Raw genomic sequence first — 16,964 nt, forward strand, 5'->3', positions numbered from 1 at the left:
ACCATCACTTTATGGATGACGATATAAAATTGAGGAAATATTTGTAGTACCAAATTTTTGTAGATGTAGAGTCACTATACGTTCTAATGTCTCAGTGTGGAAATTTAGTTCGTTTAGGTCCAGGAAGACTACTTCAGGATTTATGTGAAATTAGTCGAATTTCAAAATTTAGTAGATTTTGAACTCGAAATGCGTTCCATCCAAATTACTAATCAAAAAACTACATCAGAAACTTTCATTTCTCATACTCACGCATCAACGCCACAAAAGCCTATAAAAGAGCATTAAAATTCCGCAATTTCAGCTCATATATATTTTATCGAAAGAATTTTTCGCCAGATTCATATATTTTTTTAAAAAAAATTACTGCTATTATTATTATTTATTGTTGTTTATTATATAGTTGCATCGTTTATTCATGATTTATAATGAAATCGTTATATAAAAGACGATTTTATCTTGCATATATTAATATATAATTTGACAAATAAAATCAACATTCATCCGGAATTATGTTAGCTAAATTTTATGTATAATGTTAAGCACAAAATATTATTTCTTGTAGAAAAAATTTATATATTTTTTTGTCTTTTCAATTTTTGGTATCGAATTTTTTGTGATGAACCTGACAATATTTTTAAAAAATATGCAAGAAGTACTAAAGTTAAAATAATAATTTAATCACACTGTTTTAGAAGTTCCTCAAAGATTTCAACCAAATGCTCAATACCATCGAGGTAATTTTTATCGATTGATGCAGGCTGTCCATCAGATACCTCATTATTATTGAATGTATGTGCAAAATCAATCATTTTTACATGAACCCATTCTTTGTTGCTGTCATAGACTCCTACGAGATTGTCAAGCATCAATGCATAATTGTCCTTCATTTTTTTCATTTCCTAGATTTGAAAAATACAGAATAATGGTAATATGAGAAATGGATCATAATGTTAAAGGTTTGAGGGTACAAATGTGAAACTATATAATGAAAAATTTCAAACATGATGAATGTCGTAGCTTATTATTTCCTATCCATGCATTTCCAACAGTAAAGAGTAATCAAAAACTCAACATACCTGCTCATAATTATTCATGGACGAATGTGATCTCTGAATTTTCCTGTATACTGTCTTTGGTGCTATTGGGCTACCGGATGCATCTAATGCATTTAATGATTCACCAGAGCCTCGCAATGAATTTGAACTGCCACGATTTGGTTTTAATTGATTTTGTAGACTGTTTATTGGTGACTCACTCCTGCTACCACCATCCGGCGTCGTTGGTGTTCGTCCTTTTGACTCAAGGATTTGTCGTAATTTTCGAGCATCATAAATAATCAAGATGGAGCTTGAATAAAATTGAAAAACTTTCTGTGTACGTATCCATTTCTGTATGGCCCATAAATTCGTGAGAATTTGCATAATCAACTGACGACAGAGGCCCGAATCAGCATTAAGGAAGAGTCGTAAGGCTAAGCAAATAAATAAAAAATGAATGAAAATAAAATTATATTATTTTTGTACAGTCATGAGTGCACATTAAGTTTGTTGGCTGATAATCTTGTAATGAAAAAAATTCGGTGGCTCTTGCGTCGATATTAACTTAAGATTATCTTATCTAGTTCCTTCTTCTTGACGTTTTTTGTCGTGCAAATTGCGTCATATTTTTATTGTTTTATCGACACATTAAAATAATGGAATGACAAACAATGAGAAGGAGGGACTCGAGACAACGATAATTGGAACCGTACTTGTGAATATGACGCATTTGCTTGCAAATTACCAGCCATCATCATTATCTTTATGAGTTTAGGGATGTAAAAACATTACTAACCTTCTTTAACAGTATTTTGATTAAGTTTCTTGCCGTATTCCTTTCCATATTTCTTATAAGTTCCACTCGCAATGTGATGAGTTTGAAGACCGGGAATACAGAAACCAACTGTATTTTTACAATCTACATATTTATTCTCCTCAGCTTCTCGTTTCTGCTCTGTTGCCAATGGATCCCATGTTCTTCTACCCATTTTGATATCGATAACGCACGGCTCCGCTATGTCATGCGTCAAATCACGTAATTTAATAAAGTTGACCGCCTTTGAACCGACAGCTAACGTTTGTGTACCACGATATTCAGCGGTAAAATCACGTAATGGAAGTATATCTTTATCAGTTGTCGTCAGCAATTGTTCATAAAATTTAATTTCACGCGCAGCACACATTGGAGAGCCAGCAGGTTTAAGGACGCTGCCATCATCGACTGATTTTAACATTCCTATTTCTTCGGTGCCAACATGGAATGTATGACCAGCGACTTGATGATCCATTGTCACAAATCCAACGGGTATTTTCTGATCAGTCGACATTTTTGTATTTGTATTTGTTGATGAAGAAGTTGGTGCTGTAACAATTAATTGAAAAGAAGTTGCAAAATTTGAGGCAGAAGAAGTTGATTGAACTGAAGTTGAACGAGCAAAACCAACATAACTTTTACGCTGCTGTTGTTGCTTCTGATAAGGCGGTAACGATGGAAGCTTTAAGTGGCTCATCTGGAAATATTTAATTAAAATTAAATTTACTGCACGGAATTCTTAATCGAATGAAGTGATTTATAAAACTAAATAGAAAAAAATTTAAACTTTTTTATTATTGGCAGTAAAAGAAGTTCTTATCGGAATTATTTTATGAGGATTTCTGATATAAAATAGATAAGATATATCATTGTTTTGTGATGGTACTTCTTTATTTCATTATCAGTCTGTTAATGTTTCAATGTGAAAAATGCAAATTGACACATAAAAAATAATTGCACATGACTCTATTTCTTATATGAATAGAATCCTTCGCCGGACTTCATTCCGAACTTTCCTTCTTCAACCAATTTGTTAAGCATTGGAATTGGCTCAAAAAGTGGATTATCTGGATAGATTTTATGCCAAATTCCCATAATCTTTTGTGTTGTGTCGATTCCAACATAATCACTCAATTCAAATGGTCCCATTGGATATCCAGCTCCAAGTTTCATTGCAATATCAATATCTCTTGCTGTAGCATCACCACGTTCCAACATACGAACAGCTTCAGCCATATAAGGTACAAGTAATCTATTAACAACAAATCCGGGTGTATCCTTGCATGTGATGCAAGTCTTGCCAAGTTTCTTTCCAAAATCCATAGCAGTAGTGTAAGTAGCGTCACTTGTCTCTGGAGTTCTGACAACTTCGAGGAGCTTCATGACTGGAACTGGATTGAAGAAGTGAAGACCGCAGAAACGATCTAAACGTTGTGTACTTTTGGCAATTTCCTTGATTGGAATGGATGAGGTGTTACTAGCAAAGATTGTCGATGGCTTTGCGACCTAAAAATATTTTATTAATTTTTTCTGGAATGTTCTTAATCTTATCTAATCCTTACACCATCAATTGATGAAAATAATTTCTGCTTCACTTCCAAATTCTCAACAATAGCCTCAATAACAATATCGGTATCTTTAACGACCGAAGATAAATCCGTTGATCCGCTAATCCTATCCATAGATTCGTTCACAAATCCTGTGATCTTTGATTCTTCATCTTTGAACTGTTTCTTTCCAACACGTTCCAAACTTTTTTGAATTCCTTTTCTAGCCTTATCAAGCAACTTTTCATCTAATTCAACCATAGTAACCCTGTGGCCTGACGTAGCAGCAACCTGGATCATAATATTTTTGTTATTGAAAAGTTGGACTTTGGACCGTATAAAATATTTCAATAAATACCTGAGCAATTCCAGAGCCCATCAAGCCGGCACCAATTATGGTGACATGGTTGATGACCGTACCTGATGACATTGTTCTTTTAATCACGTGATTAATTAAATTTGACATGTTGATTCAATAAATTTAATTAAGAAACAAACTTTAGTCAAGCCGAGCAGAGTTTGATGATAAAAATGTTTGAAATGTAACAAGTAAAGTTGTATTTGTGTGTGGTGAGAAGTTTCACATGTATAGAATTTTAAATTCAAATATTTATTGACCGTTAAAAAAATTTAAGTTTACAGAAATTTGTCATCAAGTAAATATTTAAGAATTTCATTATCAGTTCCCCACCTTTCTTATTAATAAACCAATTAACACCTCATAATATCACTTAAGTCGAATCTTATCATGGATATTTATTTATAGTTGTAAAATCCTTCACCGCTCTTGACGCCTAATTTTCCCTCTTTAACCATCTTATCAACTAAAGCATTTGGTGCGAATGATGGAATATCAGGGAATTGTTCATGATAAAATTTACGTGCATTGTGAATGACGTCAAGACCGACAAGGTCACATAGTTCAAATGGTCCCATTGGATGTCCTGCTCCCAGTTTCACAGCTGCATCAATATCTTCCTTAGTAGCGACATCCTCTTCAAGCATTTTTAGTGCCTCATTAATGAATGGTGATAGAAGTCGATTGACAATAAATCCAGGTGTGTCTTTGCAAGTGACACATGTCTTGCCAAGACTCTTTCCAAATGCCATGACTGATTGGTAAGTAGCCTCACTTGTTTCTGGTATTCTAATGACTTCAATTAGATCCATCATTGCGACTGGATTGAAGAAATGAAGACCACAGAATCTATCTAATCTTTTAGAGTTTTTGGCAATGAAGCTTATTGGAATGGATGATGTGTTACTAGCAAATATCGCACTAGCTTTTGCAACTGAGTCAATAGACTCAAACATTTTCTGTTTAGATACTAAATTTTCAACAATTGCTTCAATTACAAGGTCAGCATCTTTAACTGCTTCTAGTAAATTTGTAGTTACAGATACACGAGTCATTGACGTTCTAACAAATTCCTCGATTTTCATTTGATCATCATTAAATTTTCTTCTACCTACACGATTTAGAATTTTTTCAATATAATTTTTAGCTTTTTGAATGAGCTGCTCATTAAGGTCAACAACTGTGACGTTAAAACCCTTTATCGCTACCGCCTGAAATTTATTTGGGGATTATTTACTTTTCTTCTTGAGAAAATAATTTAAAAGTAAACCTGTGCAATTCCAGAGCCCATAACACCAGATCCAACAATGACAACATTTCTTATCTCTGACGACATACTTGGACTAATAATTTAAATAAACTTGAACTAGAACTTGTGCAAATTTTAGATGTTTTTTGAGAAAACTTAATAAAAACAATCTTTAGACCCGAATTACAGATACTTGTTGATGATAATGTTTATACTGCTTGATGGTGAAATTATTTATAAATTTGAAAGCCGTTAATATTTTTTTGATCGAATTTCTCTATAGCACATGAGTTTTGTATTAAATCAACATTTATGCTGAATAGAATTTTTCATAAACAAAAACAAAAAGATAAAATTTCACCGACTAAACTTAAATTCATTTATTATAATACCTTTATGAATGTACAGGATATGAGTTGTTCATGAAAACTGTTAATACATTTAATGACATCGTGATCAATAAATGTGACTTACAGTCAATTAAAATAAAATTAATGACTAATTTTCCAAAAAAAAAAGTGATGACTGTTATTGGTACTTACACATCGTTGCTCATCGTTAGTTTATCTTATTTAATTTCACTTCCTGATTGATAAATTTTAAATAAGCTTCTTTGTTACTAAATCAATACAGTTTCAATGACTAGACTTATCGTAATAATTTAAAATTTGTATAAAAAAATTCTTGTGTGGCACTAAAAAATTGAGATCAAAAGCTTTACAATGCACTTATTTCTCACGTTATTTCAACACACGCGTTAATTGAATTAATTAAACGTTTATGCTGCTAAAAAACTAAATAAATGTGTAGAATGAAAAAGGCATTGAACAACTTCACCAACTGTGTTCAGAAATCACACTAAACTGAAAACAATTCAGACTTTTTAATGTATTTGTCTGAGCTTTTGCTGAAAAGAAGAAAAGCTTTAAAGCTTTGCTGAAAAGTTTTTCAAAAATTAAAAATCCGTTAGACTTTTTTTTATTCAACCAATATTTTTTCTCAATTTTCTTTTTTTATTTCTTTTTTCAAAACTTTTTCTTTAACAAAAATTTTTAACTCAAAAATACTTTTTTGTCCATTTTTTTCCCGGAAAAATTTGTTGACTTAATAATTAGAAAAATATATGAATAATTATTATTGTAAAATATTTTCATTATTTTATCATTTTTTTAAATTTTCTTTACCAAAAAGATTTTTGTTTTCTATAATAATTTTCTCTTCTCATTCTTCATTTGGTAAAATTTTATGTTATCACAAATTAATGAATCACTTAATGATGAATTATGTGTTCCAAATGAGAAAATTATAATGCAATAATTTTTCGACAAAAGCTAAACAGGCAATGGGGTATCTTCACTGATAATTATAAAAATATGTGTAACTCCAGCAAACTACTAGCCCGAGCAACACAAATAAACTTTAAAGACTCCTCTAAACCTCTTTTATTAAAATTAAATGGTAGCCGCCTCCATTTAGCGTCCATATGGCTTCCAAAAATAGGCGGCTTCAATTTTTTGTTAATAAAAGAGCTTTAGCGGTGCCCTTTTCATTTGTTTCGCTCGGGTCGGGAGCTACAATCAAACAGCTAATACCTGGATCCTAATTCATAGCTGATATCATCGTTAAAAAATAACAATTTCATTAATAATTTTATTAAAAATCCTTTTAAATTTCAAAAATAAGTTGAATATGTTTGCAAATCACTCTCATTAAGTACTCTGACTCAGTGAACAACCCCATTAAATTTTTTTAAAAAATTTTTTCAATGCTAATTCAATAAAGCTTCCATTTTTGCTTACATTTTAATCGAATCAAAATTAATGCACATTTTTTAAAAAATATTTTTCATATTTTCCTTCTATAACTTCGCTATATTGAATATACATTTCAGTTATATAATCTTCCTAGAATTTTTTAATATCAATTTTTTTTCATTCTCATTCATTGAATGTCATCAAACAATGACTATAGCAGTGTAGTTTACATTCAATAATTATTAAATTTATTAATTTATCTTCACATAACGTCTTTCAGCCGTATAATTTAATTTATTTAATTCTACAAAGAAAATAATGTTAATTGGCACATGCTTGAAGGTAAATTTTCAATGATTTTGTTGACTCGTTTTTTACTTAATTCCAATTAGCGTCACTCTTAGTTTTTTTGTCAGTTTAATCTATTTTTAATTTATTTAAGTAATTAATGAGATATTTTAATAGCATTTTAATTCAACTTAAGGATTGCTGTTCGTATCTGCTTTGAGATATTGTCATGATTAAAATTGATGGGAATTTAAATCAGATCTGCTTCAGACATAAATTTGTTTTTCAAATTTAAATGTATCCAAAACATTTTTTTAAGTTTCCATGACTAGATTTCATATTGGTATTGGAAAATGTCGCGAGCATCATCGTCATATCGACAACAATCTTCGTAGTAACCAGACCATAGAAAAGTTCATTTTAAGCAAGATTAAAGCTGTTATTTATTCACACAGACAAGCTTATGGCTAGCTTAAATCTAACTTTTTTAGGTGCGATTACTGGGGTTTATCTAACGATTGAGACAGTAAGCTTAAGGTGTTTACTAAGACGTTGCTCTGACGCTAACGTGACGGCTAATTTCGATCTATCTTAATGACGAAAAATGCGATTTGCTGCATTGAGCTGCTCGGTTTGGTAATTCGACACCAAAATATCTACATATATTACAGAAATTCTCTTTGAAAATTTGGAAATTATCTCAAATCCTTTTATAATAAGCTAGCAAATTAGCAATTCAAATTTGCATCTTCAATCCTTAAAGAGACTTGTAATCCTATTAATTTTCCTCGCCATTACTTGAATTAATTATTTTTTCTAAAATTACACAGCAACAATAAATTGAATAGCTTTAATCATTCTCTTATAACTTAATTAATTTTGATTATCCTACTTGAAACATAATAAAAACGATATACTTTGTAATATCCAAAAAAAAAGGAAATTGATTGAGGAATACTGAAGCTCAGCATTAATAATGAAAAAGAAGAAAATGAAAATGAGAATATTTTTTTCTTTTGTAAAGATTAATGACCGAAGGAGAGATAAAGAGAAGAAAATTTGAAATTCGGAAAGCGTCTGGAGCATCATCTTCCATTTTAAACCAATTCTTTACCATATATATATTATTTGTGGTCTCTCAAGTCGGATCTGAACGCTTACATTCATTTATTGTTTAGCGAAAAACATAAATTTCCGTTCTTGTTCTCCCCTCAAAAGCTTACATCATTTATGAAAGCATTTTTCTTTTCCTTTTTTGAGGATAGGGATGGAAACTTTTAAGGATCCTTAATATCAACTAAAAGTTTTAATACATGATTCTTATAAATAATATCAATTGTTACCTCGTGTAATTGAGCAATGAATTATCAGATCTAAAAATTTCCAACCCTAGTTCCTTTTCTCACGCTCCCATGCTATTCAAAAGAAATATGAGGATATACAGCTATAAGAATAAGTAAAACTAAATAGCAGTATATTTTTCTTATGCTGCACAAAGTCTTGTCATGCGATAAGTTCCTATCCACATACATTACTTGAATATTTACTTAAAGCGGAATAAAAATTCCTATTTCTCTCACAAAATTATTATCTCTAGTTCTTTACATCGAAACACATTGAGTTATGAATTTTCATGATGAATGTATAATGTATAGTCAACATACATATGTGAGTCTACTGATAGTAGGAGAGCACCTTATGTGGAATTTTCACTTTATATGCAGATGTATTCTTCCTTTTTTTGTGTCATGATTAAGGAATGTCTGCAATTTTATTTTATTTTTTCTTTCTCGATATCTTTTTTTATTTTCAGAATATGCACTTTGATCCTCCTCATATGAATATATGGATTGTTTACATTTGAGTTTGTTTAGCATTATTTTCACATGAATAGCACAAATAGATCTTTTAAAGTATTCACATGAACTTCATAGATATATTCTTGATATTAAATTCTCATGTCATCTGCACTCCTTGATATGAATAGGAGAATTCATCATGGCATGTATTCATATCATTACACTAGTCCCTAAACCCATCTCAACATTTGGCAGAAACATACTATTATTTTTTTGTCTTGTACAATGGGAAATTTAGAATTAATTAAATACATTTTAATGAAGCAATTAAGCAAATTTTCAGCATGTTTCACATCTCGATCCATATGATATAACAGAAACATGTGTAAGACAATAGGATATGCTCAAGTGAGAAAAAATTGTCATCAACATAATTCATTTTAAATGAAAAATCTTTTATGACGATAAAGATTTGCGTATATGTCAAGTGGTTTTGTGCTGATTCTTCTTATACCTTCTTATGATAAATATTCCAATCATTTTAGCATAAATTATTATTAAATTGTTCAAAAAAGTCAAAAAATCGCTGATTTTCAGCATAAAATGTGATATTTTCTGTACTGTACGATACTTCGTATCCTTAAACAATAAGACAGTTTGCAGTCTTGCAGATAGATATGACGTAACAAGCTATATTCTGGATTTCACCAGATAAACCTAGCTATTATCTGTTAAACAGCTCAGCTAATAGCGAATCAAAAGAACTTTATGACACAAGTTAGTCATCAGCATAAAAACTAGATCTAATAGACTTAGTCAACTCTTTGAAAAACTCAATCAAACTTCACAGCAATCTCCCTTTCACCAAGAAAATAAAAGGCATTTAAGGAATGTTTCGCTAGACATCTTATTCGCCTCTCAGCTATTTTTATCAACTTTTTCTCGCTTTCGTCTGCATCTCAAAAGTTTATAAAGTTTTCATCAAAAGGTCAGGAAAATTGTTTGTTAAGCAAATTTCTCTTATGTAAAACTTGGTAGAATGTTTATTGCTGGCACAGATAAATTAATAGTTGAGAGAGAAAAAATTATTTTTGATTAATTTCTTAGGGTTATGAAAATGCTGTTGAGTGCGGGATGAAAGTTTTGATTGGCTTTGTTGTAGCTGCGGAGAAAAGATAAGAAGGATCTTATCGACCGACCCAACAGAAGGAAAAAATTAATTAAAATATCTTGTCGCATGAATGTTCATAAATTACTTGTTTATGCTCCATTCATCTGGAATTCTTCTTCCTTTATATTAAATTCGAAGAAACAATCATGAGACATAATGAGAGAAATGCTACAAAAATATGTCTTACATTTCATAACATAAATTAAATAAACTTTACATGGATTTTACTAATATTTCTGACTTCCGAATTTGAATCTTAACTTTTATTTGTAAACAATTTGTAAAAATATTTTTTGTAATTTTACTCGCCATATGTATCTTGTTCCAATTACTTTATAGTCTTACTCTCACTAGTGTAGAGATGTGGATGATTTAGATTTATTCGAGAATTACTAATAATCCATCATAACTAACCTTTTAAAATGCAAAATTGTAGCAAATGCAAATCATCAAAATGTAGAGTTCAAAAGTAATTTGCAAAAACGTCTTTCCAGACAGCTCGCCAACAGAAAAGTTAAAGACACAGAAAAGTTCAAATTCTCATAAATATAAACTCAAAATACACAACTTAATTCTTTTTAAATGATAATATTTGCGCTTATATAAACAGAATGCTTCTATCAATGTTTTGTTTAGCTTTGATTTGTTTGGATTTTTTCAAGCAAGAGCTCCGCAATTTCCGATGATTATTTCCCTCTAGAGAATTCGCTGTGTGTATACATACAACGGTATTAAAATATTTAAGACTTTAATTTCCATTATGAATTATTGAATAGTTTGATTCAGTTTTAAGGACTTTGTAAGTTGAGCTGACTGTCTGAAGGACGAAAAAAGTTGTAATTAGTTGTTTAAAATAAAGTTTTATGGAAAAGTTTGTGACATCTTGCAGACAATCAAGAATTAATTGTCATAAAAGTTTTATTGAGAAATTACAATTTATTACAATAAAGTGTTGGTGGCTATTGAGATGTTAATTAGCAGTCACTTTCAAATGAATTTTATGAAGGTTCTCATGAAAAAGGTTGTAATGCAGATTGTAATTAAATTGTCAAACTGACATAATTTTTTAGGAATTTCATTCAAGAATGTCAGCATATTTGATTTTGCAGACACCAGCGTCTGCCGACAAAGACTTAACTGGATTAAGCGACTCTTATAATGTTGAACTTACTAAAAGTAAGTGCCAGTCTTGACTTCTTTTCAATTCCTAAACACTTTTGTTTATTTAAATTGACGTAAGTGGCACTGAAGTATCTTCTTCCTCCCGCCTTTCATCTTCATTTACATTATCTTATAAAACAAATTTTTCACATCGAAAATTCGTGAATAATTTTCATTCACGAACAGAAAAAAAAGAAAAATTTTCGTGTTATTAAAAATTTAACACCAGATTTTTTCAGTAATTTATATAAATAGAGCGTACGTGGTTCATTACATAGCATTTATGCTACGATGAGGGGAAAAAATATTGAAATGACGAAGCAGGGAAAACCATTCTCATGGAGCTTTTCTGCTTCTTAATATTCCTTCATGATAAAAATTTTCATCGCCTTCAACTGTTTTGTATGAATGTGTCGATTAAAGCTGAATAAAGTGAAATAAAATTTTGACATAATTAAATTTACCTCTTTTGAGAAAGCAAAAAAAAGGTACAATTTGAATTTTCAAATGGATTCTTATCGAGGGACAGATTTTTCATTTGCCTTAGTGTCGCATACAATTAGATTAATCAACAAACGGCTTGGAAGTGCGAAGAAGGCAGAAAAATTTCCGAAAGCCCTTTCGCTAGATGAGATCTAGATTGTAATCTCAACATTTTTCGAGGAAATTGAAAAGAGGAAGAAAAAAAGTTATTTAGCATTTTTTGCTTGCTTGAATCATATGATAATATTGTATAAGTTTTATGAATGGAAACAAGGAATTACGAGCTAAAAATTTTATCCAGTTTGTTTTTTCATCAATTAACATAAAATATTATCGGGGAATGGAAAATTTTCATGTAAATTTATGCTTGAAAAATTCTTTTCAGACATGATGGAAGTTCAGAATTGTTTGTCGTCCTAAATGTCTATTGTCTCAGTCAAGGCGAGATTATCGTCTTTCATTTTTTCCAAATTGTGAAAGCTTCGACATATCTCAGAATTAAAAGAAATATCTGACACCAAACCTGCATAATTTTAGATTTTTTGAGCTTAAACATTGTCAATGCTGGCGATCCTTTAAGGTTTAATTCACTGTCAACTTCAATACTTGTAATCCGTATACAAATTTTCCGGAAAACCTCTCATAGACACATTTAGTAACTTCATATACGTTCACAAATCAATTTTTTTACTACCATATTGTAGATTGTGGATAAAGTGTATGAGAATAGTTGACACCGTACCTTAATTCATTTAAAATTAATGCTATAGTATGGGAATGAACACATGTGAAAATAATTTTTGTTAATTGATTCATGAGATATATCCTCATAACTGATGATGAATTAATGATATTGAAAAAACACATTTTCTTGCGGCAATGCAGGTAGGATGGTTGAAAATAATGAAATTAAGACATTTTTACTGAATCCAATAAGCCTTTTAATTACATTCACATGATGTAGAGAATCCCAAAATACCCAACACTTGCACAATTTTCTAAAAACTCCATTCAACTTCCCATAGCCGCCATCAAACTTTACATAAGTACAAGATGGAACATGAGGACTATTTATCATTTTTTTCAATGTCTGAATGATGAATTTACTACAGATGAAAATTGAAAAAGTTGGAAACAATTATGGTAATGAGGATGACAAGGAAAAATCATTTTTGTGGATGAATTTTCCACATCATAAAGGTACAAGAAAGTTCGGAGGGTTAAATAGAAAAGGAAGCTCATCTCTTATGATTTGCTTCTTGAATTTTAATCACTTGATTTTAGTAAAATATTCTAATAATTGATCAATAGATAAATTCTTAAAGATTTTCATTTCTTAAATTTCTAAATAGATTTTTTTGTTCATCTAATACGTGGACCATGCTTTTTATTCTCTTGTCGATGAGATAAAGAAATTTGATTAATATTTACATGATGATATTTACATCTAAAGATGAGTTGATAGGACTTTAACGTCGCCTTGGGTATTTTCAAAGTTTATAAATACAAATATATGTCGTATTTAGTAAGAATGAAGGAAACGAAATAAGCCCGAGTACGTGATGGGTAGCCCAACAGGCGACATATTATTTCAAGAACTGTAAATTAAGTCTTTGAGGGTCTACTTAGTATCTCTTAGTCGCGACATCCATAGCAGTTGATGTCAGTTCATTTATGTGCAACTCGGGTGAGCAAAAAAAAAATCGAAACACGATGAAGATGAGAGTGAAAAAGGCACACAATTCTGCTTTCATCATCTCATTTCATCTCGTCTTATGTTACCATCATCTGAACACGAGAGTAGATGGAAAAATATGAAATAATCCCCAAAAGAAAGATGACATTCTTCCTTAAACAGATATTCATTCATTCTTCTGCTCACTGTTGCCAAAAGAAAGAAAAGTGAACAGCAAAATAAAAGAAAAACTTTTTTTCTTTTTTCAGCTTCAGCGTGAAACGAATAAACGTATCATGTTTCAAATGAATGCGTATCGGTATTCATAAAGCAGACAAAACGGAGAAAAAAGAAAAGATACCGACTAAGTGTATACAAATATCTGTACGCAATGTTTATATGAATGAAGATGAGTAGCATAAAAGTATCTGACATTCTATGTGTCAATAAATCATCAACAAACTAAGATGATAAATTGATGAGACTGAACGCAAACAGATATGAAGAAACGCGGAACCATATGACTCAAGTGCTGGAACTTTAATTTACTCTTACAAATCATTTCTCATTCCTTGCACACACACTCACAATTTTTGTGTCGTCTACCTTCATGTTATTGAAATAAGAAAAAAAGATAAAATTTTCTTTCGATTTGATACATGCTTGCACGCACATTGAATTGTGTATCTATCTCGAGTTGAGTAGATGGAGAAATGAAAGCTTTTGAAGAATGACAAATTGTAGATTGATCATTTTTTATATACGATACTTCCTTGAGGGGTCTCCTTTACGTTTGAAGAAGCACCATTTAATTGAGAATTGACAGAATATAACGGATTTAAGGTTTCCCAAAAATCCTAGATTGATTTTTTATTGAAAATTCTCATTTTAGTCCAAATTTTTTATCCAAGACTTATAACTCTTGCCATAAGTTCACATCATGTATGGATCTAAAATTGGCACATTTTCAATTCAACAAAAACTTAATTCAAGAGCTACAAAAAAGGATTTGCTTTGTACAAAAGACTACCAAATATTGAACAATAGCTCTATACAACCCTTTTGTTTACTTCAGAAAAAATTCCTATCTCAGAATTCTCTTTTTATTTGTCTTTGTTTAGTCAACACTTGCTTCTTCTCCTCTACTTGCTGTCAAATAATTTCTATTTATCAGTTTTTTTAAATGTTTACTAGATTATAAAATATGTTTTTTGATAAATATTTGTCACCATCAAAAGACAGATGATACTAGGTGCACAACAGCACAATACCTTTACAAATCATAGTGAGTAAATATTTAATAAGTCAATAAGTGTGCCTGATATTTGTTTTCAAATTATGTGTGTTGTTCTTGTTGGTCACATGTGAGTTAAAATTGGAAAAAGGTGTAAAGAAATTTCCTAAATTGAATTTTCATGTTTTTGGACTTATTTTGATAAGATTTATCAGAATTGAGTAAGAAACCTAAGAATTTCTCCGAAAATTTACTCAAATCTCAAGCTCAACACCGCATAGTTTCCACGAATTTTCGTGAAAAATAAACAACTCGAAATCCTTCCTAGAAAATCAAATTTATCTATTCAAAAAACATTTATCTTCCAGATCAAATAAACTTATTACATTTTCATCTTTTATCTCACGGAATGATTTCATATTTTAATAAATTTTCACGTTACATTGCACAATCCAAAAAATATCATCAATTGCAAAACAGCAGACGGAACAAAAAGTCAGATAAAAAGTAATTGAATCATTGTGATTCACCGTTTGTGTAATATTCGTCTACTCATTACATCGTCTATTTATTCAATATTAAAGCGTTAGGCATTTATGAGCTTATAAATTTCAAAGTTTCTCTTTTCATCTTCACTCAGACGTAAATGAAATGATCATTCTGTTGGACAAATTAGGCAAAAAAAATGTTCGCACACTGATTTTTCCTTTCATTTCTTTTCAAAATGTATAAAAGAAGCGACCGGCAACGATTTCTTACAACATGAATTTATTACATTTTATGAATGTTTTTCTTCTTTTTAGCAATCGTCTACTTTGCGCTTTTATCATAATTTTTGTTTTCGTGTATTTTTGTGTGCAAGATAGAGAGAAAATAATGTCCAAAGAAGATGAATCGTGTGGTCGTTCATAAACTATGTCTGTATTGTAGCTACACTTCAATGGTTCTGCAAAAAGTATGAAATACCTAGAGTACGACCAAGGAATCGTTTATGAATCAGATTGTACTTGGAATTCATGACAAACAATTAGCTGATGACCCTCGTCCCATATTAAAGATGTTTAAAATTTTCATGCAATTTTTCGAAGGATATTCATTGTGATTGAACCCCAAAGGGGAATATTATGTAGGAGAAAAAATCTATTTGAGCTAAGAATTTTTTTATTGAATTGGCAAATGCCATAATTGGAATTTTCGGGCAAACTATTCTGCATTGTCCTTACAATCTTTCTCATGAGAAACAATTTAATTATGTCAGTTCTTTCAATCGATTATAGATTTTTTTGGATACTATTTGATTCTGAAGGAATAAAAGTTACATGAATATTCATGTTCTAAGCTATCATCATGTAAGATGTTTAATAAAAATGTCAGAGTGACAAATCTTATCAAATTTTATATCTTGTATTACAGGAATTCTCATAAAAACATCTGATATCATCGCAGTCCTAATTCATAAAATTCTATGTTCTAGTTATAAAAACTTCCCTTAAGAAAATTTCCCCCTAGTCTCGACGAAAAAAATTCTTTATTCACTGATCGCTGAAACGTGATAAATACGAGAGCGCCAGTGATTTAAAATAGCCTTCGTATGCCAGCGTGCATACTGTGAAGAGCAGTAAGTGAGCGAAAGAGGGGAAATGTGTCTGCAAAATAATTTATGGATGCAAAAGCCAAGTAGTAAAGCAATAACGGAAGTGTTATGGCTACATTTAGTTGCAAAAAAATAAATGCATTACATTTCATAATTCATAGACTCAATTTTGTTTCTTATCAGCATGAAGTTCTGTGTAGTTGTAATTTCTAAATTATAATTTACTACCTAAAACAATGTTTATCAATTCGAGTATAGAACGAGAAATTATAGAGCTGTAGTTAATTATTATTTTCATAATTATTAGGCATTTATGCTTCGGTTGCTTCAACCGTTACTAATTTTTAACAACACTTTTTTGTTGCTATAACAATTTAAAGACATTTCATGTTAATTTTCTAACAATAAAAATTAATTAGACGAGACTCATTTTTTGCTATTAATCAATCAATTAATTATAATTGCTAAGTTGTAAGTTGTCTGACCATATTTTAAGAAAATGATGATTTTGTGAACAATGGTGTCATTTAGACTATGATTAGTTTATTCAAAGTTTTCTGCGGTTTTAGTCATGAAATATTTGCGGTGTACTGCAATGTATGTAAACCAGTCAGTTGCTTAATGAAGTGACTTGTCGATTAAATGAAATTCATAAATTCCACGAATGCACAAGGATAAACTTTATGTCACATTTTCTATATAAAATGCAAATTTGTTCTTGGAAAATTTTCTGTAGATATTCTAAAGACTTTATCGATGTCATAAATTACTTTTTAGATATGCGCATAGGAATTGCT

General features: G+C 30.4%; 3 protein-coding genes across 4 annotated transcripts; all 3 read right to left on the reverse strand.

Moving 5' to 3' along the window:
- Nucleotides 1-453: 453 nt before the first annotated feature.
- On the reverse strand, nt 454-5,855 carry Ipk2 (Inositol phosphate kinase 2). 2 transcript variants are annotated; one of them, XM_070645284.1, is made up of 4 exons: nt 5,551-5,855; nt 1,837-2,551; nt 1,080-1,474; nt 459-902 (listed from the first exon to the last, which is right to left on the reverse strand). In XM_070645284.1, the coding sequence occupies exons 2-4, from the start codon at nt 2,549-2,551 to the stop codon at nt 678-680; spliced, it is 1,335 nt and encodes a 444-aa protein (XP_070501385.1). In that variant the 5' UTR covers nt 5,551-5,855; the 3' UTR covers nt 459-677. The 2 variants fall into 2 exon arrangements, with proteins under 2 accessions (XP_070501386.1, XP_070501385.1); XM_070645285.1 differs by lacking the exon at nt 5,551-5,855 and having other exon boundaries at nt 454-902; nt 1,837-2,633.
- Nucleotides 2,724-3,942, reverse strand: LOC139094279 (hydroxyacyl-coenzyme A dehydrogenase, mitochondrial-like). Its single transcript, XM_070645287.1, has 3 exons — nt 3,760-3,942; nt 3,417-3,692; nt 2,724-3,360 (listed from the first exon to the last, which is right to left on the reverse strand). The coding sequence occupies exons 1-3, from the start codon at nt 3,865-3,867 to the stop codon at nt 2,821-2,823; spliced, it is 924 nt and encodes a 307-aa protein (XP_070501388.1). The 5' UTR covers nt 3,868-3,942; the 3' UTR covers nt 2,724-2,820.
- On the reverse strand, nt 3,989-5,331 carry LOC139094280 (probable 3-hydroxyacyl-CoA dehydrogenase B0272.3). Its single transcript, XM_070645288.1, has 2 exons — nt 5,030-5,331; nt 3,989-4,970 (listed from the first exon to the last, which is right to left on the reverse strand). The coding sequence occupies exons 1-2, from the start codon at nt 5,093-5,095 to the stop codon at nt 4,158-4,160; spliced, it is 879 nt and encodes a 292-aa protein (XP_070501389.1). The 5' UTR covers nt 5,096-5,331; the 3' UTR covers nt 3,989-4,157.
- Nucleotides 5,856-16,964: the final 11,109 nt, after the last annotated feature.

Source organism: Chironomus tepperi, unplaced genomic scaffold (genome assembly GCF_022539635.2).
Source record: "Chironomus tepperi strain 1889 unplaced genomic scaffold, CSIRO-AGI_Ctep_v1 contig_354, whole genome shotgun sequence".
Taxonomy (NCBI): domain Eukaryota; kingdom Metazoa; phylum Arthropoda; class Insecta; order Diptera; family Chironomidae; genus Chironomus; species Chironomus tepperi.